This window comes from Lissotriton helveticus, chromosome 1_1 (genome assembly GCF_964261635.1).
Source record: "Lissotriton helveticus chromosome 1_1, aLisHel1.1, whole genome shotgun sequence".
NCBI lineage: Eukaryota > Metazoa > Chordata > Amphibia > Caudata > Salamandridae > Lissotriton > Lissotriton helveticus.
In genome coordinates, this window is record NC_136057.1 from 744,743,013 (window position 1) to 744,770,822 (window position 27,810).

Sequence of the window (27,810 nt, forward strand, 5' to 3'; positions counted from 1 at the left end):
TATTTGCCAGATAGTACAATTATCCCTGCGTTGCTATGGCATGCATGCTTGCTTTATCTTCTAGGTCCCTTAGTTCCCGTTGTTTGAGGCGTAGTTGGTGTCTCAGGGATGAGTCAAACCACTCGGGCCTCAAGCGAAGTAATCTCCTACTCCAGGGCCTCACACTGAGAGCGCTATTGCTTCCTCTCCCCCCCATCACTGTCCGAGTATAGCCCCTTAGAACTGTTTTGTAAGCCTCCCATAGGGTACTGTCTGAGTCAGCTGACCCAGAGTTTTAAAGAAAATATTGATCCGTTCGGTCCCTCTGTCCCTAAGGTACCAAGGATCTATTCGAGGAGGCAGAGTATGGTCTCTAACACGGCCCTAAAATAGTACCTCCACCATGGAATGATTGGATATGTCTCTCTTCCTCTGTTGCGTCCCACGGAAGTGTCCTGCGTGTATGTGATGTGTGAAGATGTAGTCTAAGCGTAGCCTGTTGCCATGTGCCCCAGAGAGGTGCGTGTATTGCCTAATTGTAGGGTTCTGTTCACGCCACAGGTCTACCAGCCCCATCTCCTCCGCAAAAGCTTGCTCTTAGCCATCACCTTGAAGGAAGACCAAGACCCTATCAAGCTCCATGGTCATTGTGGCATTCATGTCTCCACCGATTATCAAAACGCCTGGGGGCTTACAAGTAGGAAAGTACTAAACTCCGGGAGAGTATCAGTATGTAACCGGGGCGATATGTATGTTGAACACAGATTGAGTGCAACACGCCCAAACCCCTGTAAGTGCCACATATCTACCCAGAGGGTTCTGCCAGATGTGACCAAGCAGGAAAAGTATTGGAGTTTTGGCAAGGATAGCCACAACCCTAGAGCCAGATGTGAACCCAGCGTGTACCAGGAGAGTTTACCCTAACCTATTCAATGGCAAGTAATGATTAACCTGCAGGTGGGTCTCCTGCAGAAGGACCAGATCAGGGGCCTGTCTACGTAGGTACTGCATGACTGTGGTGCGCTTGATTTTGCCCCCTAGGGCATTGATGTTCCACGTCATGCCCTTTAGATCACTCGTAGATTGAGAAACCATTAAGTGGCTAGAATAAATTGTACCCTTCCCTCCTGCCAGACCTCCCCAAACCTCTACACCCCCTCTGTGTTTGAGTGTACTGTAGTACGAAGTCATGTGTCACTAAGGCGGAAACAAGTGTCTTGGTGCCATGCTGGAGAAAATAAAAATAAAATAACTAACAGCATGTTCACTGTACATTTAAAAGACAGATTTCAACATACAAATTAAAAAATACTATTTAATGTTTATTGTTACATTAGCACAAAGGGCCTGATGCTGCTTTGCAAAGCTGTACCAAAGGGGATGGAGGACGGAGCGCGTGAGCAAATCAAACACTCTCCCCCAGTCAACTGATCTGGGTTTAATCCATCATCATTCTTTAGCTCACTCCACCACCCCAGTTCAGACATGGCCATGTGCATATCAGTCTGACCCTGTGCCTCATGGGAACAGTCCAGCCCGAACTGCCAAACCATGTCTTTCCTGGACCGAAAACAAGCATCCTGAGGCCGGTTTCTGGCTATTCAGCTGTCATCAGCCAGGCTAGCTTGAATCCAGTGGCAAAGTGAGCAAGGGACCCACGCCTGGGCATACCCTGCGCATACTGAAAAACTGAGAAGTGCACGATTGTCTCAACCTTATATAAACCTATTTTGACTTGCATTTATTTTGGTTGTCTATTTACTTACTTATATATTATTGTGCTACCTCCTCTGATATGTCTGTAAAACTTATATTTTGTCCCAAATATTTTGACCTTCTGCCTGAATTTTTGTCCTGAATTTTGATCCTCTGTCCTGAATTTTTACACTGACCGTCCTGAATTTGCACCCATGCCAGTTGGTCACCCTAGTTACTGTGAGTCAAGCCCCTTGGAAGCGGGACGCTTGCGAGATTGCATCCCGATCACAGTAATTGAGGATTCTAGCAATGTTTATCCTGGGAGGGGCAACAGTTCTCGGTGGCAGTACTGGCGCTCCAGGTGCCCTTTCTACAGACAAAAAGTTAGAGAGACGATTGGGCTTCAGTCTACTGATAAGATCCTCTAGGAAGAGGTCCGCACTGGGCTCCTCCGCCACTACGGGAACACGATCACTCTAATATTGTTCATTCTGGTCCTGCCCACCTGGTCCTCCAATGTTGCAGCAATCATCCTGCCTTGGTGGCTCAGGTGCTGCATTGTTCCAGTTTGTGAGTGTTGGATTGAAGTTCGCTAATATTGGTGTCTTCCATAATGACCTTCTCCGATATCTTATTAACATCAGCCCGGAAGAGATTAATTTAAAATGTCATCATGTCCGTTTTAGGGTCAAGGGTATTTTTCTGGTAGTGGATGGCCGCCATAATCGCCCCAAGGGTTCCTCTGCCACCTCCAGGTCCTCTGCTGCGGCACGCCCTCAGCCATGGCATCTCCCTGAGCACTGCATATTTGTCCATTTTGTTAGTCAGGGGCTGAGGTTCCTCCTTAGGCCTCATCGTCACCTAATGGGGAGCAAATGCCTATTCTGCCTACTCCACCTCCTGGGCCACACTCAACATGGGGCGCACTCTGATCGAGCAGAAATTCAGGCGTGGGCAACCTCCCCCTTGCCGAAAGAGGGCCAAGTACAGCTGAGGGGGGACTGCATCCTGTGAAGTGTCCAAGTCCATAGCAGAGTGGCACGCATCCCACATCACCAATAGGTTATAGCAACAACCCCCAACAGGTTACTGAAAGTGCCCCGATGGTAAATCCCTACAGGCTTCCACTCTCTATTTTCCGGCGGTCGCCATGTGCTCTTCCTGAAAAGTCACAATGCTCAAGGTGGGGTCCCCTACCACCCGGTGCCCCAAACTCAGTAGCCCAGTTCCAGGCTGGAGGGGGGCCCTCTGCTTAAGTCCTGCTCAATCTGCATGGGGAAGGAACCATCCACCCCCCCAACCGCCCAGGCCCTTGGGACCCTCAATCGCCACCACCACTCACAGCAAGGGATGCGACCCCATCTGAGGCCCGACTTGTCTACTTGTCATCAGCTCCTCCAGGGTGTCCAAGCACTTGATGGCTCCCCCAGCCTGACACCCGTCCTCCCTGTAGGCCTGACTCATGCAGCAGTGCTGGGCGGCACACCACTGCTTCTCCCAGGGGCACTCCTTGTCAACCCAGAAGGCCGCCAGCGTCACCGGACCCCCTAGGTCGAGAGCCCATGCTGCACCGCCGACCTCCACCAGGAACACCTCGGATCTTGAGGAGGAGCCTCATGCAGCCAGCCCTCCCCAGACAGATCGCCGGCGGGCCTCCTCTGTGCCGCCGGATCTTCGGCGATCAGTTGCTTGACACAGCCGCAAATCCTTAGCCGCACCATGTGCACCGGAGCTGCAGAGTTGCTTGGTGGACACCCCGGTATGCTCCAATACGGAGTCTGGCGAATTATGAACAGATTTAAGGGGGGCTATTTAGCAGCCGCCACGGAGTTCACAGATAATGCAGCCGTCTTGGCCGGTGTCAAGCCACAACCCCCGAAACAATATTTTTAATCCTACATCTTTGCTTGCAGGGCGCATTAGTGTGCTTCCTATAATAAGTCCTAGTTTTAACCATCATTTTAATCGTGTTACCAAATGTGAGTGGTTATTTACAGATATTTATGTGTATGGCAAAAATCGTACCCCATCATAAAAATGGGGAGCCATTCTGACCTGACAAATTATAGGCTAATATCGCTGTTGAATGGAGCAGACAAAAATATATGGAAATGTGTTTTTAACACCATATATAGGGATGGGTAGATAATAACATCATTATAAAGTAACCTTCAGACTGGATTTAGTCAAGGGTTAGGAACTTGACCAAAATTAAATAAATCAAATTGATTATTATCAAATATATGTTTTTAGCTTCAAAATGTCCCAAACCTTCACAGACCTAAAGTTGGTATTCTATTCTGTAAGCCGTAATCGGCTCTGTGCTGACACTATTGGCTTAAAGCAGACCAAATTTGTGATGGTTGCTTTGCAGTAAGAAATAGCAGCCAAATGCAGATATAGAAAGTCTAAAGAATGTACTGAAGAATTTCCTATCAGATATGGGGTGGTCCCTTATTTGCGGACGATGCATTATTATTCTGCTGAGTGTGTTATTTATGCACTGCTAATTAGAAAAATATTGGTTATTAATGTTACTACAGCAAAATTCATGTGTATAAAAGCAAGATAAGAGCAGTCACATACATTTATGACTAATGATTTATCTTTTGTGCAAGGTTCCGACTGCGATTATTAGGGTGTAAGGGTTGATCTAAAGCTAACTTGAAGGCAGAAAAGACAAAAATAAGTGTCTGTTCTGAGACAAAATAAGAATACCACTTTGAGGTCCAAGAGAAAAATTGGCTGTGAGTCTTTAAGTGTAATCCGCCAGTTATATAAAATGAAGGCAGTCACAGCAACAAAGTAGAGTGGAGTTGTGCAGGGTTTATAAATGTCACTGACGTCCAAAGTGTTCAGAATTGTTTTCCAAGTTTGTTCTTACACCTGTGGCCATGCACTCCGTGGGCCTCACTAGTGCTTGAACTGGATATTAATTGTATTGCTAATATAATTGCTTTACATCTTATTCTGCTTTGGGCAGAACTGACTGCATACAAAACAAGCATTTGCAATGCAATAGGTCTCGCATTTACACGAGTTTAAGCTATTGACATTGTAAATGACAATGCCTTTTATTTATGTTTGCAAAACAAAAACAAAAATAAAAGGCATTGTCATTTGCAATGTAAATAGCTCAAACTCGCGTAAATGCGAGACCTATTGCATTGCAAATGCTTGTATAGCGGAGGATGCGCCCTTGTGGTGAAAATGTACATGAGAACACATTTCATGCTAAAATTTAGTCCTAAATGCCGGTTTTACACTTCGCTTAGTTATGTGCAATTGTAGGTACTTTTCGCAAAATGTCCCCTAATTATGAGAATTTCGCAGCCCTACTAGCAGCCTTGCATGGAATGTACATGTTTGCTAGCCAACAAACTACTGTAAATTATTGTTTTGTGGCGGCACCATCACTGAATACACTAAAGAATTCTGGTACTGCAACTGCGGAGTGGCTAGGGGTTGGCTGATGTGTACTTGGGTGTTACCCGAGCCTCTAACACAGCAGGCTTTAAAGACAGAGACCTTGCGTCATTGCAGAACAAATACAAGTGAACCCTCTCAGAATGAGGTATATGTTGTGGCACTGAAAATAAAGGTGCTGACATATATGTTCTTACTGATATCACACGCACACAACTTTGATGCCTACAAGTGATTTAATCACATAACCTGAATGATCCCAACGTTCATAATTATAGCTGTGAACCACTTGATTAAGAAAAGGGGAGTGATATTAGACATTTGAGAGGAGGAGACCATTTAGGTAAATGAAGAATGAACACGTTTTTTGGATTGTGACGTAGGTTTGAAAAGCAAGCGACCACATTAAACTCAGCGGAGACTTTTTTGTTCGTCAGGCCAGTGAAAGCAATTAAAAGGAGAGAGACACTTGTAAACTAAGGATAAATTAGCAAGGATGATTAAGTACTATTTACACTACTTTAAAATGACACGCCCTGACGCACTATAAGGAATAATTTGGAAGCTTAAGAACAGCCGTGGGAATGCACCCTGGCCATTTATGGCCCTTCACCTGGCTGGCTCATATTTTTATGTCCCTAAACAGTTTAAGCCAGTATTTTATACCATATGAAATCTATACCCAAAACAGTGTGAAGAAATCAATTAAAAGTGTTTGCTAAAGTTGTCTAAATAATATCTAGATGATTATTAAAACAAATAGAAAGATGATTGCTATGGTGCAAAAGAATATTTTGAGTTTTATAGAATTTGTTTTCACATTCCAAGAGTTGGCACTTCTACTGCAGCAAATGGCAGCTGTTTTTCACAGAAAGGTGACAACTTCGGTGTGAATAAAGTGTAGCTGTTTAGCTTTGCGTCTCAGATTTGGAGCATTACAGATATAGCCCTCGAGGTTCACTGTCACAATGCAGAGACACATATTCGGCACTGAGCCTAAGGAGAGCAGGAGGCAGTGCTGACCCGACTTGAACTTGTGAAAGCAAAGAAAAACAAGCGCACGCGCAGACAGACACGCACACACATACCGTCAAACTTAAAAGCACACACACACACACACACACAAACAGTCACACAAATACACCCTGACACACACACAAATACATTCAAATACATTCAAAATTAAGTACTCAAACACACACTGGCGCACACACACAAAGACACAATACAGACACGAAGACAGCGAAAGAACTAGCATCTTCCGAGGACCCCCGCCTGAACTGCTATTTATCTGTCTTTTAACCCCCACAACCCTGCTCCCTGCAGAAAGTGCTGGCGGTGTTTAATGGGAAGCCAAGTGTCTGGCTGGCCCCAATTAACACCCCTTGATTAGCTGGCATTCCTCTGCAGCGTGTCAGACACCGAAAAGAGAATACATTGCATTTAATTAATGCTTCTCGGTGACTTCGATGGCTGGGCTGCCATGATGGGATTGGGGGGGGGGGGAGCTTTAATGTTTGTTTCATTCACCACCACAGAAGTTTGTTTCATTCACCACCACAGAATTTAATTTCAAGTGAGCCGTCCTGTGCCGCAATTAAACAATAATAGTGTGGCTTAGGTAACGAATGTGTGTACCTGAACTGGTTTAATTTGAAGCTGTATACAGCTCCGCTTATCCCCGATGAGCGCATCCAGGCGCTGTACATGGGCACGAGAAGGTTAAGTGAATTTCTCAGACTCTCAGGACGTTACGAGTTTCGAACCGGGACCCCTGGGTCCCGAGTCGGCTGGTCTGGCCGCTGCGCCACACCGTCTTTCAGCTGTACCACCTGAAATATATATCTATTTTTAACGTTGAGAAAAGTGCCCGATCGTAAATGGTGCGTGCGTCGTACCAGGGTTTGGGAAAGCCACTGAGCAAAAAATGCATTCGAAAGCAGGGTCAGCCTGTTAAACTGTAAATTAGTCCTCTTTAAGGCACTACGAATAAGTGTTCACAATGGAAGACCCCCTAAACTCGCCCCCTCCCTCGTATCTAAAATATCTGAATTGGGGGAGTAATTGCGCTGATATCATCGCCAAATCGGTGTGCTAGTGGAGTTTGATTTTGTAGGCAGATTTATTCCTTGTTCAGGTTCCATGATGGACCCCTTGCCGGGGTTCTGGGGTGCAGCAAATACGTTCTCTACGTCACCTCCCCAGCGCCTACATCCTAAGTATTTAAAAGCACTGCAGTGAGTATACGTCGAGGGGGGAGACCAAGTAACACAGCCACAGCACCCCCCATGTAACCCTCCCTGCTGTTTGGAAATGGCCAGCCCCGCCCCCGAAATCAAGCACTACTCTTGCTGAAATCACAGCGGCGTACACTCTAAAATGTGCTAATTACTGGAAGAATTCTGGGGGCAGGGGGTGGAATATCACTTTTTATTGCATCACATGTCAGCAGTGTACAATAAGCGCGGGCTTTGTGGAAATTAATTGATGGCGGTGTCTCTGGGCGATCTGAGTTCGCTCTGTCATTTTATTTGAAGCCGAAGCAGAAGTGGGAATAGCAGCTGCAGTTCCTTTTCTGCCCCATTCTCACAGTGCTCAAAGGGGATCTGAAATTGAAAGCACACAATACAAACAAGTTTCAGCGAAAATAGTGCCCACGCATGTGAAGCCCAGTTTCCAAGGCCACGCTTCTCACAGGGGCCGCAAGATCGCCACACAACACGGGCGATTCCTGTTGTCTGCCCTCATTAAAAAAAACATTTAATCACAAGCTAGCAACAAACAAGCAAACAAATCCCCCCCCCGGCCCTCACTTACCTACCTCCGGCCGCTGGAACACGCTGTGACGCACACCGCAAGTCGGCCTGGAGCGCGCCTCGGCAGAGACGCGGGAGGACAGGAGCGTGATGCGCGTGAACGTGCACATTGACGTTCCCGCGCATTCACGGACCTGAGTCGGCTCGTTCACAGGTCTAGAGCTGCTCGTTCACAGCTCACACTCCCTTGGCAGGGAGGAAGGTGACTATAGAACTCGCTGGCGGGAGCGCTTCGCGCTCCAACGCCAGGCGAGCCCTAAAAAGAGGGTTCCCGATATAGATATAGGCAGGATGGCCGGGAATAATACAGAGCAGAGCAGACCACCCAAAGGGGGAAAGACATGCCCCTTGCCTTTACTATTATAGATGCAGAAATATCTCGCTACAGTATACAAAAATATAAGAAAGTCCAGCGTGGATCGAGAATTCAAATAGTAGCCTTAACCATATTGTTAAACCTTTTACAATTTATTGGATCAATCAATTATCATATCAAAGAATATATAATATACAATAAATAGTTAATATAAACAGTGAATGTGCCACAGACATACAGCCCCTGTCCCTGCCATGTGACCCAGGAATCGACTGCAGGCACAAAATAGCTCACCAGGAAAATGATGCTTTCTAACAGGGCCATTTTCAACATTGTAATTTATAATCCCACGTTACCATTAAGGAGGGTGTTTTATTGCAATTCTCAGACACCAAACATGAAATATTTACCTGTTCCCAATCAAAAGTTAGCACATATCAAATGTAATATGGCAACCCAATGTTCTCGTATGGGTGAGGTAGGTCTCACAGTAGTGAAAAACGAATTTGTGACTTTTTCGCTACCAGGACATGTAAAAAAGATAAATACAGGTCCAACCTTACAATACATCCTGCCATATGAGCTGCCTAGGGCTGACCTTAGCAGTGACATATATGCAATAAAAGTTGAATTGGCAATTTAAAACTGCAGTCAGGCTACAATTGCAGACCTCGGACATGTTTTAAAGTGGGTGGCACAATACGTTCTGCAGGCCCATTAGTAGCGTTTAATTTACAGGCCCTGTGTGTGTGGCATAGCACTAACTAGGGACCTATACATAAATTAAATATGCCAATCGGGTGTAAGTCATTGTTACCATGTTCTAGGGAGTTAGCACAAGCACATTGATTATCAGTGATAAAGTGCACTGATTCCTAAAGCCCAAAAGAAATAAAAATAATATATATGGGTGAGGGCAAAAGTATGGGGTGACCCTGCAGAGAGGGGCAAGTCCAGCAGTGACCAAGAAAAACTACTGGCACTGTAAAAAGGAGATGTTAAACCAAAGTACAGAAAGAAGGTCGGGGGCTTTCCTGTCTGTGTGAGTAACCAAGAAGATGAAAGTCGGATTTAAATCCTACCCAGATTAGATTTTTCCTGAAATGCCTTCTATAATGTATGTTAAAATTCAATTCAATACCGTTCCTGTGCGTGCCAGTGCTTTAAAATGGAATACCTTAGACGACTATGCTTGTTAATATTGTGAGATGGGTGGCAGATGTACTATCATGAATTTAATGTTTTTTGCACTAAAATGAGTTGTTTATGTAGAAGGGCAGTGCCTTTGTTTGACCTTATGTTGGAATAATTATTAGGATGTGTTTGTTATGTTATGATCTAACAACGATATATGTTCTGGTAGCATCATCGATTTGGTCTGGATAGATAACTAGCCCTAAACTGTGAAAGGGATTTGACTTTGCCTGATGTGATTCTGGGGATTCTGGGGACTTTATTTGTTCTAATTTAAAATTGGCAGGGTATGAAATTAGCTGCTTTTAATATTTGTAGTAGATTTTGCCTGTATGCTTTTAATCGGGCAAATTATGTTTCATCTATGAATTGTTACTCACGCCTCCAAAGCCCTCCATGACCAAGGACCCACCTACATGAACCACCGCCTGAATTTCCACCTAACTCTCAAGAGCCTCTGCTTACCTCTCCCTCACACAGATATCACGCATCCGCTGCTGCTGCACCGGAGAATGCTCCTTCTCCCTCCACGCCACCAAGTCCTGAAACGCACTACCACTTTCCCTCCACCTCCATACCTCACCCTCGCGACTCACTCCGGGAAGGGACTCAAGTCCTGGCTCTTTGACTGACTCCGCAGCACAGAGCCTGGATACCCTTACGGGTGATATGCAGCACTTTATAAGTACCGTGTGAAATGTTATGGATATTTATCAGACAAAAAAAAGATTGACTTGACGTGAATATTAGACCGTTGCAAGTATGCAGTTCTTCCTGGATGACCAGGAACTACAATGAAATGGCATTTTACTTTAGTAAAGCCTTCATAATCTCTCAGCCAAATTCCTGTCATTCCTTTAGAAAATTCTCTCCACGGGTATGCTCCGTTCCATAGCATGATCCTTTTAACCTGGAGTTATCCATGATTTTTCTACTACCGTTAGGTCTTCATCAGCTCATGCTGTCAATGTTTGTCAGATGCTTCTTCATTTCCTTAGTCTTATCAGTCGGATGGTGCTCTCACAGCGGGTGCATGTCGCCATCTTTCAACCCTAGCTGTAAATTAGTATTCCCTGTTCCCTGATGAATACTGATGCCTTTTAACCTCGGGTTTGTGGTTGTCGGGTCCAACTGCCTTTGTGTATTCAGGTAGCTTTACCTGTTCTGTATTCATAGCTTTGTACATAATGTACTACCTCTCCTTTGTGTATTCCTTTACCTCTTCTGTATTCATATCTTTGGACATAATGTAACACCCTGATAATTTTTCTAATTTCCCAGATGCTACTGTGAGTGTTTGGGTACCTTTGGGAAGGAAGGTAATCATTGTTCTCCCTTTGTTCCATCAGATCCCATCGGCTGAGCCAGCAATTTGTTTATTTCAGTGGAGACCAGGTTCTGCCTTAAAATAATGCTTTCTAGCGGAAAATAAACACAAAAGATACAAAAGACACCCTCCTTGACCTTCTCCTTACGCAAACACCTTGTACTTTTATTATTATATGTTGTGTGCACAGCAATTGAGGCACTTTTGAAATAATGCCATTTGCTAATTAGGTTTACATGAGGAGTAATCCTATTTCTTAATCAGAACTATAAAATGGAATTAAAGAGCGTTCCGAGGAGGCAACTTTGAACAATACAGATAAATATAACGTGTTTTTGTAAAGCGCACGTTCACTCGTAGGCTTCTTGGCGCTAAATAACAGCTGTTTATTGTTACCCAAATCAAAGGTACTCATTTTATCCACCTCAGATGGTTGAAAGGCTGAGTGGACCCACCCGGATTTGAACCTGTGACCATGAGGTCGATCACCGTCTCTACAGTGGACATAGTCCACTGAGCCACCAGACGCAGCCAAGTAATCATTCTCTAGTTGCTCTAGCCCAGCCTTAGCAACTATGAAGAAATATAATTAGTGTCTCAGAGATTCCCTACTATTGCTTCCATTTTAAAAGCACCAGGTATAGGAACAAGAATGTGGCACATCAAAGCCTGGGCGGCTCGTTGGCCAGAACTGACCAATCTACTCCTGTTTCCGGCACATGCTTCCAATTATATATAGAATGACAGTCGCCATCGTCCCCAGCCCTTTTGCACTAAATATGTACATAGCTAGCTTACTTAGCATCTGGCTGCAGATGTCCGAAACAATCTATCAGTTGTGCCTACATCAGAATGGTCAATTTTCCTCTTCAGATTCCGATTTTTTCACAGTCCTTTTAATACCTTCTTAAAAGGACCTAAGTCACCTAAACCATTTCACCTCAGCGAAATTCTAACTCTGAAGTTCTTTGTAGCTGTACCTGGTGTTCATCGTGGGTACTCGACTGGATTACACGAAGTCACAGGTTTCGGAGAGACAGCAAAGGGAAGCTAAGCAAATAAACAAAGCACGTATCTTCATGCACACAGAATGCAGTGTGTGCAAAACACCGAAGGGCACAGTCTGAAACACTTAATTTGTTTGGCAAGATCAGAAATCCGAGTTGCTAAAAGGAGGTCAAACTGCTATTCCGGTCTACGGCAAAAGCAACATATGGCAATTGGCCTCATCCGTTGAAAGGCTGTGTGAATGATGCATTGTAAGTATCTGTGCCAGCCCGTTCTTCAAAACGGCCCTTTCTGTCTTGCACGAGGGTGTTGTGTGATCTGGAGGGACCGGCATACGGTATGCTCAACTGGCTTTTAGCAGCTCGGCGCAACTCCTGATTGTGGCCAAACTGCACCTGCTTCATCCAGTAGTTTCTGGGACCAATGAGCAAAACCTAGCTTAGCTGACACCTTGAGGGCTCCGCCTCCAATTGGGTCTTCCTGCACAGATGAGTGTGACAACAAGTTACTAGATATAATGCAGGTCTGAATAAGCAATAGGCAGCTCTTGCTGCCAAACACCAGGGGAACATGGGGACCAAAGGATAAGGGTACTATTGTGGGAGAAAGCGGCTCCTTTTTAGCACTTTTATCACCTGTTTCTAAACACTTTTCAGCCCATGCTTTCCTGCTAAATGTAGAGATTCCGTCTTCCTGGTACTCTCCACTGATTATTTTTTTTGTTTTCCTCTAATTTTGTTTAATTTTATTCATTGCCCTCTACATTCCATGTTTTTGTACACAAAGGCCAACAAGGTCCTAACCTTAATATATTATATTAAGAAAGCTTTTCCGGCAAGTATGGTAGAAAAAAGAAACTAGTCTTCCTGTGACTTTTGTAGATGTGTGGTACATGATTGGTGTGTGTAGTCTTTTAAAGACCACTCCAATCAATTGGAATTATAGTGTCGCTGTATCAAACACATATCTGATTAAACGGCAGGTCTTTCTCTGGCACGTCTCAATTCCAGATTGAATTAAGGCCTTTAAATCCTGGAATGAAACAAACGATAGGAAATTACACAGTTGCAAACGAAACGCTAGAAACGACACACAATTACTGCACATAACCTACTCTTGGCCCAGGTGAACAGTGAACAGAGCACACAGACCCTTCTCTAGACAGTTCATACAAGCCGCTCTTCGATCAGATACCTCTGCCAGCCTTTTGCGTACAGATGCATGGCCCGTGTGCTATTGTGTGAAACCCCATTGACTTTTAGTATATGTTTGGATTACATGTTGATCCTACGTTAGTTAAAACTCATGGAGCTGTTGTCTCTGGTTTATAGTTAGCCTAAGTACTAATACGAGAAATTGCCTTATTGTTCACTGATTGTACCTTTACAAAGATATGTACTCCTCGCTATGCACAAACATAATTGTATGAGAAACACGCATTATTGTACTGTTGACTTAAAGTAAAACAGTATAAAGAACTGCATTGTGAACACTGTATACACAAAAGGTGGGTGTTAGCCAATAAAAAACAATTGCTGCACTCCACACTTTCTACTTACATTAAACCGAGTAAAGTGATAAGTAGTTTTGATGTGTATTGAGTGTCTGTTGTACTTTAAAGTGCAAGTAAGAGAATATTTTATCTACTACAGCTATTGCATTTGTTAGAAATGTGTGATTTGATTTTAATTATTGTCATTGACATCAATGTTATTGTGTATCCAAATCAGAAATGTATAGATCATTTTGCTGTGCTTACTAATCATTTTCATCTTTTTATTTCAGCAAGCGGAGACATAAAAGATATCTTTGCCAAAGCGAGAAATGGAAAATACAGGGTTTTAAAAATAAACATAGAAAATGGTTAGTCATATTTATTTAGCAAATTATCAAACCTAATTATTTATTTTTAATTAAGGTGTTTATACATTCATTTTGTACGCCTATGTTTTGAAAATGTTAAAACAGCTGTCAACATATTAACGGTTACAAAGTTGAGCTATTAGGTGAAATTACTACTATTCAAGGCAAAAGTTTGCAAAAACATATCCATCTAAATTAGAATTGTCCCATAAACGTGAACCTAATAACTGTTTCAGCACACTATTAACTACTTTGCTCGCTTTAAAATGTTTCTTTTACCTTTTGTACTCTTAGCCAGTGCGATGCTTGAAAACAATGACAGGTGAAACTGTTGCATTGCTGTTAACAAGAGATAGGGTCATTAGGCAGTGGAATCTTCACAGTATTTGTGTTGCCAAATTTGCATGCGTGTCACAGTGCATATGGATGTTAGCTTGGCGCAGAGATCTTGCTTGCTGCAAATTAAGGCTTGCAAAGAAATTAAACATTTTGCTCTGACATCCGTTTACCATAAGTAAACTCAAGGAAAATAAGCCACCGTAGTTGTCGATTATTCTCCATGAAACAAATGAAAGCACAATGGCAGCTCTACGTGTGATTGTAAAATAGGGATTTTGTACAACCTAATAGGCATACAATCTCTAGGTTGTGCATAATCTTATCACATGCTAAGATTATATACAAGACCTTTTGTTGCCCCACTCACAGCATCAACAAAAGAGAGAATTTAGAATATTCTAAGAACCATTAAAATCGAAGAGCAAGGTCCCACCTTCCTTTTTAAAAAGTGCTTCGAACAAAGATAAACATTAGGCTCAAATGACTTATCCCCATTGTCCAAACTCCAAAGGTAGGCCTTTCCTCCTCCAAGTATAATCCATCTGAATTCATTCATATGATATCATCCCCCACCTTCAAGAACAACACTCCTGGTAACATCTACCTGTAAAAACAATTCAAATGGAGATCCAGGAGCAGAAACCCCAGGGTGGAATAATCTGTTTAAAAAATAAAATCCAGTTTGTCTGCCCACTAGGCTGCGCAAAATATCCATTTTATTGCAAGGCATGGAGGCTAACATTATGCAGTTTCAAAGCCTTAAAATTACATTAGTAAGCACAGTCAACAGGCATGAAATAACAAGTGCTGAATATTGACTCACTTGCTCAATCTGCCGAGCAAAGAATATCCTGCATACCTCCCCAAGAATGAAAGCTTTCGAGACTGAAGCATCCAACACTTGATGCACCTCAAAACAATTCACATCAACTCCAACTTCTTTCATAATCTCTTTCTCCCACCTAGCTAATGTAGATGCTGAACCCAGCCTATGTGGATATCTAAATGAAATCAGCAATTACAACACACCAGGTCACCTCAAACTCTCTGCACACTTCTCATACTCTTTTGAACACTGACCCACAAAACGTCCACTTTTATCATGGTATTGGGGATTAAAAAAAAGATTTTGAATAAGTTTTAGTCCTTCTCTCGAAATAAGACTCACCCTGGGGCTGATAAGCTCTGCTGTAAACATCCAGTGCCCTCTCATCAGAAGGCCTTCTGTATGAAACTGAACATAGCCACACAGTCAGCCTGAAAGACAACACCCATAGAGTTACAGACGCATTATCAACCCAACTCTCCATCACAAGCAACACAACATTCACATCTCAAACAAAAGTATATATTGCAAAAAGTGGTTTTAATACCCATACTCACTGCATCAATCTCCTCACTAAAACATACTGACCTAAAACACGAATTACCAAAACATGCTTCGCATCCACTGCCGACCTGTATATATCAATTTACTGTTCTGTAAAATAAACCTTTCTCAAAAAGCTCAATTAAGAAATTAATCGTGCACTTTTCAGCTCAAATGGGATCAAAATCTCATTGCACACGCAACATATCCATTTGTTCCAAAACAATGTATATGGTTTTGTGGTACCTCGAGCCCATGACTACAAAATCACTCTAAAAGCTTCTGACAAAACGACTGACATTTCCCATAGTCTTCTGAAATCCTCCACGCCATCAGCACTAAATGACCTTGCTACACCTACTTATGCATCTTCTCCTGATGGCATGGGAACAATGCAGGAAATGCCGGAAGTAACAATGGGCAATCCACCGACATTTCCATTGCAACCAGAAACCATGTCCTCCACAGAGGAGTCACCATCAGTACAGTTTTCTGACAATGACAAACTTGGACCTGCAGGCTCGCCATCTTTTATAGAAGAAACACATGAGACTAAATCTTTTTTTTTTAAATTCTCTTTTATTAATATAAAAGGTGGCGCACTCAGTGAGAACAATACATATACTCGGCATAGTCAGGTTTACGGAACAGTAAAACAAAATCATCTTCAGTAACATTTTGTTATGACACAATCACAATTCGTCCGCTTAAAGCCTATACTTGTAAGTCCATACATCAATTAGGTATTACTACTGAGCTTTACCAGTAAAGTAGCAGTGCTATGGTGCCCAACCTACGAAACAGTTGTGGAACATTTTAAGAAACATTTCCCCCCCATACCCCAACTTGGTGTCATCACTCCTAAGTAGTGTGCGTACTTCTCCTCACCCAACCACGCTCCCTCGCCCCTGTGACTGGACACATCGCTACGAAATCCCCTTTTCATCACAATCAATATCGCAAGGCATAATTCTTCATCTTAGCCATCACTCCTCCTCCCCATCAGAATCTAGGTCATCATCCTCCGGCAAGGGCTCACAGATGTCCCCCCTATAAACATTCCAGTTGGTCCACACTTTATTCCATTTTTTCGGGGCTGCCCGAAGGACATACACCGCTCGTTCCGTGACTATCAGGCAGTCCATGTTTGCAGCCCATCTGTGCACAGTGGGCACCTCCGGAGCCCCCCATTTTTGCGCAAGATCACGTTTTGCTACTGTCATGGCAAGTGTGGCCCATATGACACCATATCTGTTCAGGTCATTGGGGTCCCAAATGTTCAGAAGGCATTTACGCGGTTCTGGCACAATGGAAATCCCAAGTGCCTGGGATATGGTGCGCATAACCTGTGTCCAGTATCCCTGTATCCCGGGGCAATCCCAGAGTGTGTGGAACAGTGTCCCCTCCTCCCCGCAACCCCGCAAGCAAAAGGGAGTGGGCGCTCTATGTATTTTATGGAGCAGTGTCCTGGTGTAGTAAATGCGATGTAAGATTTTTAGTTGCACCAGTCTAAATTTGGCTGAAATGCCTATTTCTTTCGGTGAAGCCAAGGCCTCATTCCACTCTGAGTCATCCATCATACCTATCTCCCCCTCCCATCTTTCCTTAAGTTTCGCCGTGGGGTCTTTTAAGTTGTTGATTAACTTTTTGTAAGTGAGGGATGTGGCGCTCTGGTGCATATACTCCGTTAACAGTCTGTCTTCAAGCGGTGAGGATTCCGGCAGAACAGTGTCCTGCGGTATCGCTTGGAGCAGCGCGTGTCTAATTTGGACATAGCGAAACATTTCAGTGGGTCTGAGGTCATAGTGTTGTTGAAGTTGTGAGAACGGTATCACTGTGTCCCCCTCCCAAAGGTCCCCCACCGTGGAGATACCTATTCGGTCCCATTGCGTGAAGCCCTTGCAAGTTCTAAGGTTGCCCAGTGATTTCGTGTCCCACAGAGGTGTCATTTTGGTTATCTTGCCCGTCCAGCCCAGTCGTGCTTGTGCTGTATGCCAAAGGGTAGCAGTATGCCGCGTCGGGCCGCTTAGACGTTTAATTTGCGGTTTACTATACAGTACCGACAGCATGGAGTCTGACCCCAATTGTGCCCAATCTGCCCTGTACGCCGGATCATGTCTCGGGGCGTGGATCCACTGGTTAATTATTTTAAGTTGAGCCGCCCAGTAATACATCTGAATGTTGGGAAGTGCTATTCCCCCCTCATACCAACTTTTAACCAATTTATCGTAAGCTATTCGTGTTGTACCGTTGCTCCATAGGAGAGCGGAGACCAACGCCGCTATCTGTGTAAAGTAACGTGGAGGGACAAGATGCGGGGTGTTTTCCAGCACATACAAAAATCTGGGGAGTGCCATCATCTTGAATAAGGCTGCGCGCCCCAAGATGGTGAGGGGCAGGGTCGCCCAGTGTCGAACATCAGCTCGCAGTCGGTCTAGTGGTGGTTTTAGGTTGCTAGTGAAGAAATCTGTTTCAGAGGGCACAATGTTAATGCCCAAGTACCTGAAGGAGGTCACCGGCTCCGCCAGAGGGCAGTCGGTCGGTAGGTTTGGCGCCGGGCCCTTTAGTATGTAGATTATGGATTTGGACCAGTTAAGGGTTTAGCCCGAAGTTTCCCCATGTGTGTTGCAAATGTCTAGGAGGGCTGGCCAGTATTTTGGCTTCTACATTTAACAATGAAATCGGGCGATATGAGGTGCAGACATCCGGGGGTTTACCCGGCTTAGGTATAGCTACTATCGTGGCTGTACGTTGATCCAACGGTAGTTCAGCCCGGTCCCTACTGTCCAGGTACATGTCCCGCAGGGGACCACTGAGGTCAGATGCCATTGATTTGTACCATTCCACCGGAAGGCCGTTAGGTCCCAGGGCTTTGCCCGACTGCAGTGAATGTATTGCCAACTGGATTTCCTCTTCCGAGGGATCCGCTTCTAACTCTTGCGTAGCCTCCGGCTGTATGCCGGGGAGGACAATGTCCTCCAGCGACGCCGCCGCCAATTGGGCAGTGACTGTGTGTTCCGGCGTGTAGATTGCGTGGAAATGACGCGCTAACGCGTGCACTATGTCTTCTGGGTGTGATATGAAGCTGCCATCCGTACTAACGAGTTTCTTAATTCCCTTCGCGCCTCCCTCTCTCCTATCCAGCCATGCCAGCATTTTCCCGGCCTTGTCGCCTACTTCGTAAATCCTATGCTCGGTGTTTGCCATGTATCCCTTCTCGGTCGTTCTCAGGTGCGCCTGGTATTGCTGCTGTCGTAATTTGAGTGTGTGCGTCTTGGCCGGGGAAGGGTCCGTCATGTGCGCCGTGTTGGCATCGTGGAGGGCTAACTCTAGTTCCGTGAGTTCCTTCCGGGAGTCACGCTTGTGACCCGTAATAGCTGTGATCGCCACCCCACGCAGGACGGTCTTGTAGGCCTCCCACAGAATCGACGGGGAGGATACTGAGCCACCATTCTCCGCAAAGTATTGCGTCGTTGCTAGTTTCAATTTCCGTCTTAATTTAGGAATTCGTAAATAATTCGGATAGATGGGGTAGATCCTTGCGCATTTGTGTTCCCCAGTAGTAAGGGTGAGAGTGACTGGTGAGTGGTCAGATATACCCCTGGGTAGAATGTCGATCGTGTCAACCCTGCCCAATCCTCCCCCCAGGAACAAAAAGTAATCAATGCGAGACAGGCTATTGTGTACCGCAGAGTAAAAGGTGAACTGGGTGGCTGTGGGGCGGAGATGCCGCCATATATCTACAATGCCTAACGCTTCCAAAAAGTCAGGAAGCGGTGAAGAACCCCTTGAGCGGGCCCTAGTGGGAAAGGCGTCCAACGCCGAGTCCATGATGGCATTCAGGTCCCCCCCTATAATCGTGTCACCCTCAGGAAGGTCTAGCAGGAATCTACCCAATGCAGGTAACGTCACAGAGTGTAATGCCGGGGGAATGTATACTGATACCACATTAAGCGGTGTACCTTCCCACTGGCCATGGATCGCTGCGAAGCACCCCTGGTCGTCTGTAGTGTGGTGCGTGAATATAAAGGGTGACAACTTCTTCAGAAGTATCCCCGTCCCCCTGGACCCTGATGTAAAATCTGCATGTGTCACCATCTTGTAACCGCGCCTATCAAGCGCCCTGCAGGTGGTGCCCGTAAGGTGCGTTTCCTGTAGTAGAACCAAATCTGGGCCCTGTCGTTTAATAGCCTGCAGTACTAGGCCCCTCTTTATTTTGTCACCCAACCCCCTGACGTTCCATGTGAGCATGCGCAGAGGGGGCACCCCCACCGTTACCGCGGTGTTTCTGGCGGGCAGTGTCTGAGGGAAATCAGCCATGGGATCGTGTCGGGGGTAACCCCAGCAATGCGCTGGTGACCAGCGCGGAGACAACGAGGAGTAAGCTATGGCCCAGGGTGGCTGCAGAGCGCGTGTAGTGTGTGACGTTGTCAAGGAGCGAGCCGCCATCTAGGATGGATGCATGATATGTGAAGTGAGCGATGACTAGAACCAAAAACGTGTACAGAAAGAACAAAAACAAGAACAACCGAAGCCCTCTTCCCTCCCACCTCCCTGCTCCCCTGCACCACGGACAATTCCCCGCCCGCATCCCCAACTTGGCAGAGTGCTTAAACCCGTCCCCAACTATCTTACTTGCACGTGGGGTCGGTGAGTCCCCTACAGGCACCGGCCAATGCCTACCCTACTCAGCTCCGCCAACTCCAGAGTTCAATATGTTCCAAAGGCGCAAATGAGTCGGCAACGCTATACTCAAATGGCAGCCGGCTGTCCCGAATCAAATGGGTCTCTTTCCAGATCCGATCCCAGTTCTGCTTCACCATCTCCGTGCGGAGAGTCCACGGGTCTCTGCTCCACCGGGTCGCCGCCGCGGCGATCTTGTCGGTCCCTTCGTGGGCGCCGGGGAAGCCCCACCTGTCGCCATCCGTCGAGCCAGTCTCATGCCACCTCTGGGTTGTCGAAGAACCAAGTCTTCCCCTCGGCCACAATCCGCAGCTTGGCGGGGAACAGCATCGAGTACTGCAGTCCTTTATCGCGCAAGGCCTTTTTGATTTCAGTGAAGGATTTCCGACGCCTGGCCACCTCCGCCGTGTAGTCCGGGAAGAAGGCCAAAGTCGAGTTCTGGATCTTTACAGGCGGTGAATTCCTGGCCGTCTGTAGGATTGCGTCTCTGTCTCTAAAATTAAAAAGCCTGGCCAGTACAGGTCTCGGTGCAGCCCCAGGTTTGGGTGTTCCGTCAGGTACTCGGTGCGCCCTTTCGACCGAGAAGAAGTTAGATAGGCCCTTCGGTTGCAGTACATTTTTGATGAGGTCCTCGACGTACAAGTCCATCGCACCCTTCCCCTCTGATTCTGGCAGGCCAAGGATGCGTACGTTGTTCCTCCTGGAGCGTCCTTCTTGGTCGTCGAGCTTTTCCTGAAGTTGTTTATTGACTTTTTCCATGCGCTCCATTGCCGTTTGCAAGTCTGAAGTGTCGTCCACCAGCGCTTTCGTTACCACCTCAACCTGGGACACCCTTTCCGCCATTTTCTGGAGGTCCGCCCGCAACAGGGTGACTTCTGAGGAGATAGACCCCACCGTCGTCTGCACCGCCGTTAGGGTTCTCATTACATCTTCCAGAGTCACTTTTCTGGCCCCGTCCGCGTCTGGAGGGGAGCCCGCAGAATGTCGCCCACTCGTCTGGGGGTGTCCGTGCTGTGAGTAGGCGAATTTATCTAGTTTAGCCTGCGTCGAGTTGCTCCTGGTCCCCTTGCCCGCCATGGCGTGGGACGTCTGGATTATGTGGGGGGCCTGGTACAGTGGTCCCTGCGGCACCACACTTCAATTAGCCGCGGGGCTGATTCCGTAGGTCCGGGGTGGGGTATATAATCAGGTCCTTCTGAGCCGGTGTCAAGACCCCAGACCGCTCCGCACAGCGTCCCTAGCTATAGACCGGACTGTGGCTACAGTGTTCAGTAGAGTGGCCTACACCCGGCCAACCACCGCCTGGCCAGAGAGTGTCCCGTCGGCGTGGCACAGCGGTCTGCCCCCTCACTCGCTGACAGAATGTAGGTTTCAATTGAACATATCGTGCAGGGCAAAGCGACCCCCAAGGTGCAATGATGTCTGAGAGGTGGCAAACTCCTCACCTCAGAGCCGGTTGATGTGCCTCAGTGTCTATGGTGTGGCGTCCTCAGCCTGGGGGGGGTGTCGCGCGTCTTCCAGGCGCTAGTCCCTCCCTGCCGGTTTTACCGCGGGCAGACGTGCCAGGGGTCAGGGGCTTAGGGCAGCGTCCCTCTCTCCTCAATCCTCGGCGTGGTGTCAATTACAGGCGCTCACTCTCAGAGACCTCACCTCCCTCAGTTCCAGCCGTCTGGTTTCAGGAGATATGAGCCGGCCGTGTATCCAAGATGGCGGCCACCGGCGTCGCAGGGCCGGGGACCGCGTAGTCCGCTGGTCTCTCTCTCAGACCGCCCGGCCCAGCAGTGCAGGGCGGCGCCGATACCCAGGGGCCGCCAGGTGTAACTTATAGGGCTGGAGAGACCCACGCCGATTAGCCTCAAGGGGGGGGGGGGGGGGGGAGAAGGGCGGGGGGCCGTCCACTCCGCCGAACCCGGACAGGGTGCACTTCCGCCGGGATCCCCTCCGCACTCAAGGCCGGTGCAGCCAGTCAGGCACAGGCCGCAGGATGGGAGTGGCGAACGGGGCAGTTCCCGGTCTCCAATCTGCTCCGGGATCAGACCGGAGCGTGCCGCACCAGTTCAGGAGTCAGCGTTGCTACTTCGGGCAGGCGCAGGGTCGGATAAGTGAAGGATATTGCCGAAGGGCCGTTATGCTGCGGGGAGCTCCCGGATCAGGCTGCCACCATGCTCGGCAGTTGGCCACGCCCCCGAGACTAAATCTTTTTAGTCTTCTAAAAACACATCTTTTCCTGATCCAGCCTTCAATTGAAGAACAGTTTGCAAAAAGATGGACTGAAGGTTTCCAGCTTCCTTTCATTCTCCTGAAAGACTCCTCTTTCCAACCTCCAATTGCTCAAACTGTAATCTGGGAAAAACAATCCACCACAACATTTGTCAAACAAGTACTGTATTCAGCCACAAATGTAATATATCTCCTCAAACAATACTCCTAAAATTCCTTTGCTGCATCTGCTGAATCTTCCACTGTCATCTTCCTATCTTTTATTCATATTTTACTGCTGTGACTTTGTTCATCCTCAACATAATACAGCACTACATACTGCTCTCCAGGAACCCATGCACTGCAGAGAAACCTGCCAATTACTTTAAATAATTGATCTGCATTCTGCTTTCCAAAGCCATTCAGCAACCTTTTGTGGACTCCTGTCCACATCTCGCTTCCCAGCCTTACAAGCTTGCATCTGACTCTGAAAATATCGTTGCCTCTCCAGGCTTAAATATTTGTTATCCACCGAAACTACTGTCTTGCCTCCTGAGACAACCTGATCTTTTATAAACACCTCATCTTTTTCTTTAGATGAACAATCTTTAATGTATGAAGGGCCTGGTAAGGCAGGGGCCCACTGAAAAACATCTTAATAATTGATTATAATAAACTGATAATTCTCACCAATATTCTCAAAAAAGCCCTTTCCACACTCAAAATCCTGAAACTTTCTCTCCATATTTTCTTAAACATTTCCCCCAACAGGCTTACCTCTGCCAATCCTGTATGCACCAGCAATCCTAGAAACGGAGTCACCTGAATCGGGACCCATCAGGAGCTGCCTGTATTGACAATAAAGCATATACTCTCACATAGGTTCATCACTAGACTTGTCTGTTGCGTCAAAACTTCCCTGCTTTGAGCCATAATCTGAATGTTGTCCAGATATACATTACACGTCTTGCATGCAATCAAGCAACTAGTGGACAAAGAACCTTCATAAAATATCAGGTGGAAGATGAAAGCCGGAGTGAGAGGCACACAAACCTCCACTACTTCTGTCCCCATCAAAATTGCAGAAAATTCTGATGCGATTCCCAAATCGAAACCAACTGGTAGATATCCTTCAGCCCTAGCCTTGTTAACCAATAGTCCCTCAAAAGCTGGACCACTTTCATCTTGAAATGTTGGTAGAGAAGCCAATTGTTCATCTCAAAGATTTATCAATGGGCGCATCTCTTTGTCTTTCTTGTCTACCAAAAAGATAATGCTTATGAAATCCTCCTAATTCCATTGGTATCTCTCCATCTTGGCTGATCATTACATTTTACTCTGAGCCCTTTGACAGGCTCCAGCTCCCAAGGGTCCTGATTTATCGCTTGCCGTTTGCCATAATGAGGGGCTACTGTGCTATCCAACTTTAAGGGGATAGGTAAATGATCTTGACTGGTACTCGCCCAAAGCTCCTCTCTGATGTCTTTCTCCTCTTTCCACTGTTCCATGAACCTTCTGTCTGTGTTGACAGAAACCTGTCATTGGGAAAAGCTATCCAGCTTGTATCTGAAAGAGAGTCAAGATCCATGGGCAAAATAAATCCTGTCCACGCTGGGAAAGTGACCTCTTGTTCTCCCAGCCCTAACAGAAACTTGGCATCAAATACTCATTTTATATTTTTATGAAACTAAAATCTCCCATAAAGTTAGACATTTTAGTAATAAAATCTTTCCCAAGAAATCAACCTTGCACAGAAGTACCCCCTTCCTTATTCGCTAACTTAGCTGGAGAGCAATCTTGAGTAGAATGCTTTTGTTCCTTTCCATTGAAATTGCTGTGTTTGTATTCCCACTCAAGCATACTGCAATCTGCATCCACTGGTGCAGCAACTCTGCATTCACATTCTTACCATTTTGATCTGCAAAATCAAAAAAGTTTGATTAATGAACTTTTTATGCCAGTATTCAATCCTGGCATGACCTCAGGCCCTAAAGAGAGTCTCTTCTTCCACTGTCAGTGCCAGCACCAGCTCAGCCCACCAGTAATGCTCACTTCGACTGGCCGCTTAAATCTGCTGTTCACATTACCTACCAGTGCCTTCTCTTTTTAGTGTTCACCAGCTCCTCGCTGTGCATATTTGTGAGTTTCTCCTATTGCCATTGAGGCCAGGTTGACGGTGCATGCCAACAGTACTGCTCATCGGTGCCTACTCTTCCCTACCCACGAGTGACTAGCTTCTCCCTGTCTACTAGTACTTTCTTATCTCTCTATTAACTGGTGTAAACTTGTCACACTTATTCTGGTGTTAACATTTATTGCTGACCTCCAGTGGGTGGTTAATTATTGTTTGCTTGTTTCTCACATCACCCATCAGTATGTGCTGCTCAAACTCTTGACCAATGTTCGCTTCAAACACTGCCTGTCACTGCTCGCTCTTTGTCCTGCCTGCTGCTGTTAGTTCCTCACACTACCCATCACTGCGAGTTCCAAACACAGACTAGTACTTTTGGTTCTTCTCTCTGCCTGCTGGTGTTAGTTTTGCCTTCTGTGTCCTAGTTCTGGTTCCACACTGCTTTCAAGTGCTGTTTCCTCCTGCTCCCTGTCATGACTAGTTCCTCCAGCTGCCTGCCTGCACTGGCTCCCCCCACTGACTGTCATTGGTGACTTCTTAAAAGTGCATGTCTGTCCCGGCTCCTGACACTTTTTACTCTGCCTATTTGTGAGAAAATGGGTTATTAGTTGGGGTGGATGGTAGTCCCCCGCCCCCAGAATTAATAATGGCACTATTCTTGTTAGGTCAGTTAAGGTTTTAGTAATTTAAACCCGAGCTCAAACCCTGGTAGCTATGGCACAGACCAGACAGGCTTAACTTAAGAAAATGTGTAAAGCATTTATAAGTACCAAAACAGTTAAAGTCGAAAACACAACTCAATCAAAATCTTACTCCAATTAATGAAAATAGAGACTATTTTAATAAACAAAATGACACCAAAACGACACTAATCCATTAAAGTGAACCTGGGATATGAATTTTGAATGTTTTTATAAAAAATACCTCCAAAATCACAAAGCGTCAACCGCGAGCAGTGGTCGCACTAGACCGGGGAGAGTAAGGTTTAAGACAGACCATGATGGATCGCAGGTCAGATTCACAAGTCAGATTGTTCCTGTCAGAGAGTAGTTACCTTAGAGCATTTTCAAGCAGATGGAGTCCTCAATGAGGTAAGACCAATGGCTGGCTCCAAAGACTGTATCATTCTCAATAAAGGGGAAAGAGGGAGGGCTCCTTCTTCGACCTCCACTACTAACCACACAACACAACTAAGAAGTACGAGTATGAAAAATCACGCTATGGGTTTTAGTGGCAAACATTGTTTGAAAAACTGCCCTCACCCACAATTTTGTGACATGCTTCATCTAGGGCTTGCTAAGCAACACCCCTGCGCAGACCAACGACTGGGGTGGAGCAAATGGGAGGTGGAAGACAATACAAACATATAATTATGAGGATCAAAAGAAAAAAAGTTTGCCACTTAAACCTATAACGTGATTTTTCGTACTCGTACTACTTCTTTGTTGTGTTGTGTGGCTCAGAATACTGTCTCATTGATGATGGTTTTGACAAAGGACAAAGTCTTGGTGAAGCCTAAGTTGGGAAAAGCTCTGAACTGTAAAAGTCTGGAGTTTGCGCCCAGGTAGTCATTGACGTTGATCAGATGCTGCTCAGAGCCATGTCCAAAGAAGCTTTCTGCTTTCAGATATAGACTGTTTTTTGGAAGTTGGATTTCCTCAGCAGGGCAAGGCTGCAGGCTGTAGCTGAAGACGGTTCGACATCTTTGGATGCAGGTTGGCATCCGGTCTGCTTAATCAGATTTGCTGCTGAGGAGAAGAATGAAACTAGATCTATGGCAAAGTCGGGCCCACTGGTGATGCAACTTTGGCCTATAGGCTGGCAGGTTGCTCCTGGTCCAACAATAGCTCTCCAGGAAAAACGTTAGCATTAAGTTTCTAATTTCCATAGATTTGGGTTCACGCAGAAGGAGTCCACTTTGAAAAGTCCAGGGCAGGTCCATTAGAAACTGGTCAGTTGGGCTGTTCCAGGAAAGTGGATTTCTTGCAGTATTTGTGTCTCTGTAGCTTAACAGGAGGTCAGCCGCCAACTGACCTTGGAGTTCACTTTTTTTGTCCTGGGTAGAGCCCTTAGGGTTCTCCTCTCGGGTCTGAACATTCCTCTTCTGGCTTTCACAGGTCCAGTAGTGTTCTGAAGAGTGTACTCAGTGTTGCCTCATGTCTGCCTATCACTAACCTGTGGGTGGGTATGAATCCTAGCCCCCCATAACCAATGGGGCAAATGTTTTCAGGGGTAACCCTACCATCTTTTGCAGCGGTTCTGATTGCCCTACTGCAAACAATCCCAGAGTGTCCCTTTCTATTTAAATTCTACATGGCAAAACATTTATTCCGTCTGCAGAGCGCTTGTGCCCGCTTTAAAGATGTGGCTGGGAAATGAAATACCCTTACTCTTTGGTCACTCCAACCCAGTTCAGCGGGCAGTTCCTCTCCCCCTGGGACTGGACCCTGGCTGGTTAGGAGGACAAAGGAGAGGCAGACCCAGGTGTGAACTACATCTGCCACTGACAGGGTAGACGTCCTTTGAAGATATGCAGGAGGCTGGGCACAGTCGGCAGGCCACCCTGTCAAGGGAATGTCGACCTTACCCCATACCCAAGCCCTTTGTCTCTGGGAGCCTATTCACACCTCCTCCTAAAAAATGTGAGAATGTGTGATTCAACTCCTGGTTGACAGTTGGAAGCTCAGGCAATTGGGCTCCTAGCGGCTTAAGGCAGGTTAAAGATGAATTTTAAAAAGTAAACTTTGGTAAAATATTTGGTAGAGATTCGCCTCTGAGAATCAATTGGATTTGTAATAAATATATATTTTTTAAGTCCAATAATGAGCTTTCTGGCTGGTTCCTGGGTGGAAATAACATTATTTAATTTTAATATTAACTCCTAATGCCTTCCTATGGAGCAGCTAACCCTGGCAGATTTTAGGGCCTTGTCATTGTAAGGATATGTACAAGTTTAATATAAAACATGTTCTACTTTTAAATACCAGGCACCCAGCCTTACCCGGCATTAAGGCTTACTTGGGGATTGCTTATTAATATTTAAAATGAGTATTTAGTCATGTCAAATGGAGTTATTTTAACAGGTTGAATTGGCAGTTTGAACCTGCATAGCCAGGTTACTGGTGGCAGCCTCCAGTCATATTTTGCTTTGTCACTTTAGTGCCACAATATGTGCTGCAGCCCACTTTTAACATTTAACTTGCAGGCCCTGTTACACATTGTACCATCTATGAGGGACTTATAGGTGAATTAAATGTGCCAATTTGGAATATAGACAATTTTAACATGTTTTAGGAGTTAGAGCACGTGCATTGGGGTCTGATTTGCAGAGTCCTAGTGCACAGAATCCTAGCACAAGAAGCATCAGTCCAAAAAAATGGGGGTGATCGTGCAAAAGAGGCATTTTCTTACACTACTGATTCAGAGTACCAACAAGTGATAGCTCCACACACTGTTCACCAG

General features: G+C 45.9%; 1 protein-coding gene across 4 annotated transcripts in view; it reads left to right on the plus strand.

Annotated features, from left to right (window-relative positions):
* Positions 1–27,810, plus strand: part of TWF1 (twinfilin actin binding protein 1) — a 251,500-nt gene that overhangs the window by 69,986 nt on the left and 153,704 nt on the right. For all 4 annotated transcript variants that reach the window (XM_078674280.1, XM_078674278.1, XM_078674281.1 and 1 more), the window contains exon 2: positions 13,550–13,627. In XM_078674280.1, coding sequence (XP_078530406.1) covers positions 13,550–13,627 — 78 coding nt within the window. The remainder of the gene's footprint in view (positions 1–13,549; positions 13,628–27,810) is intronic.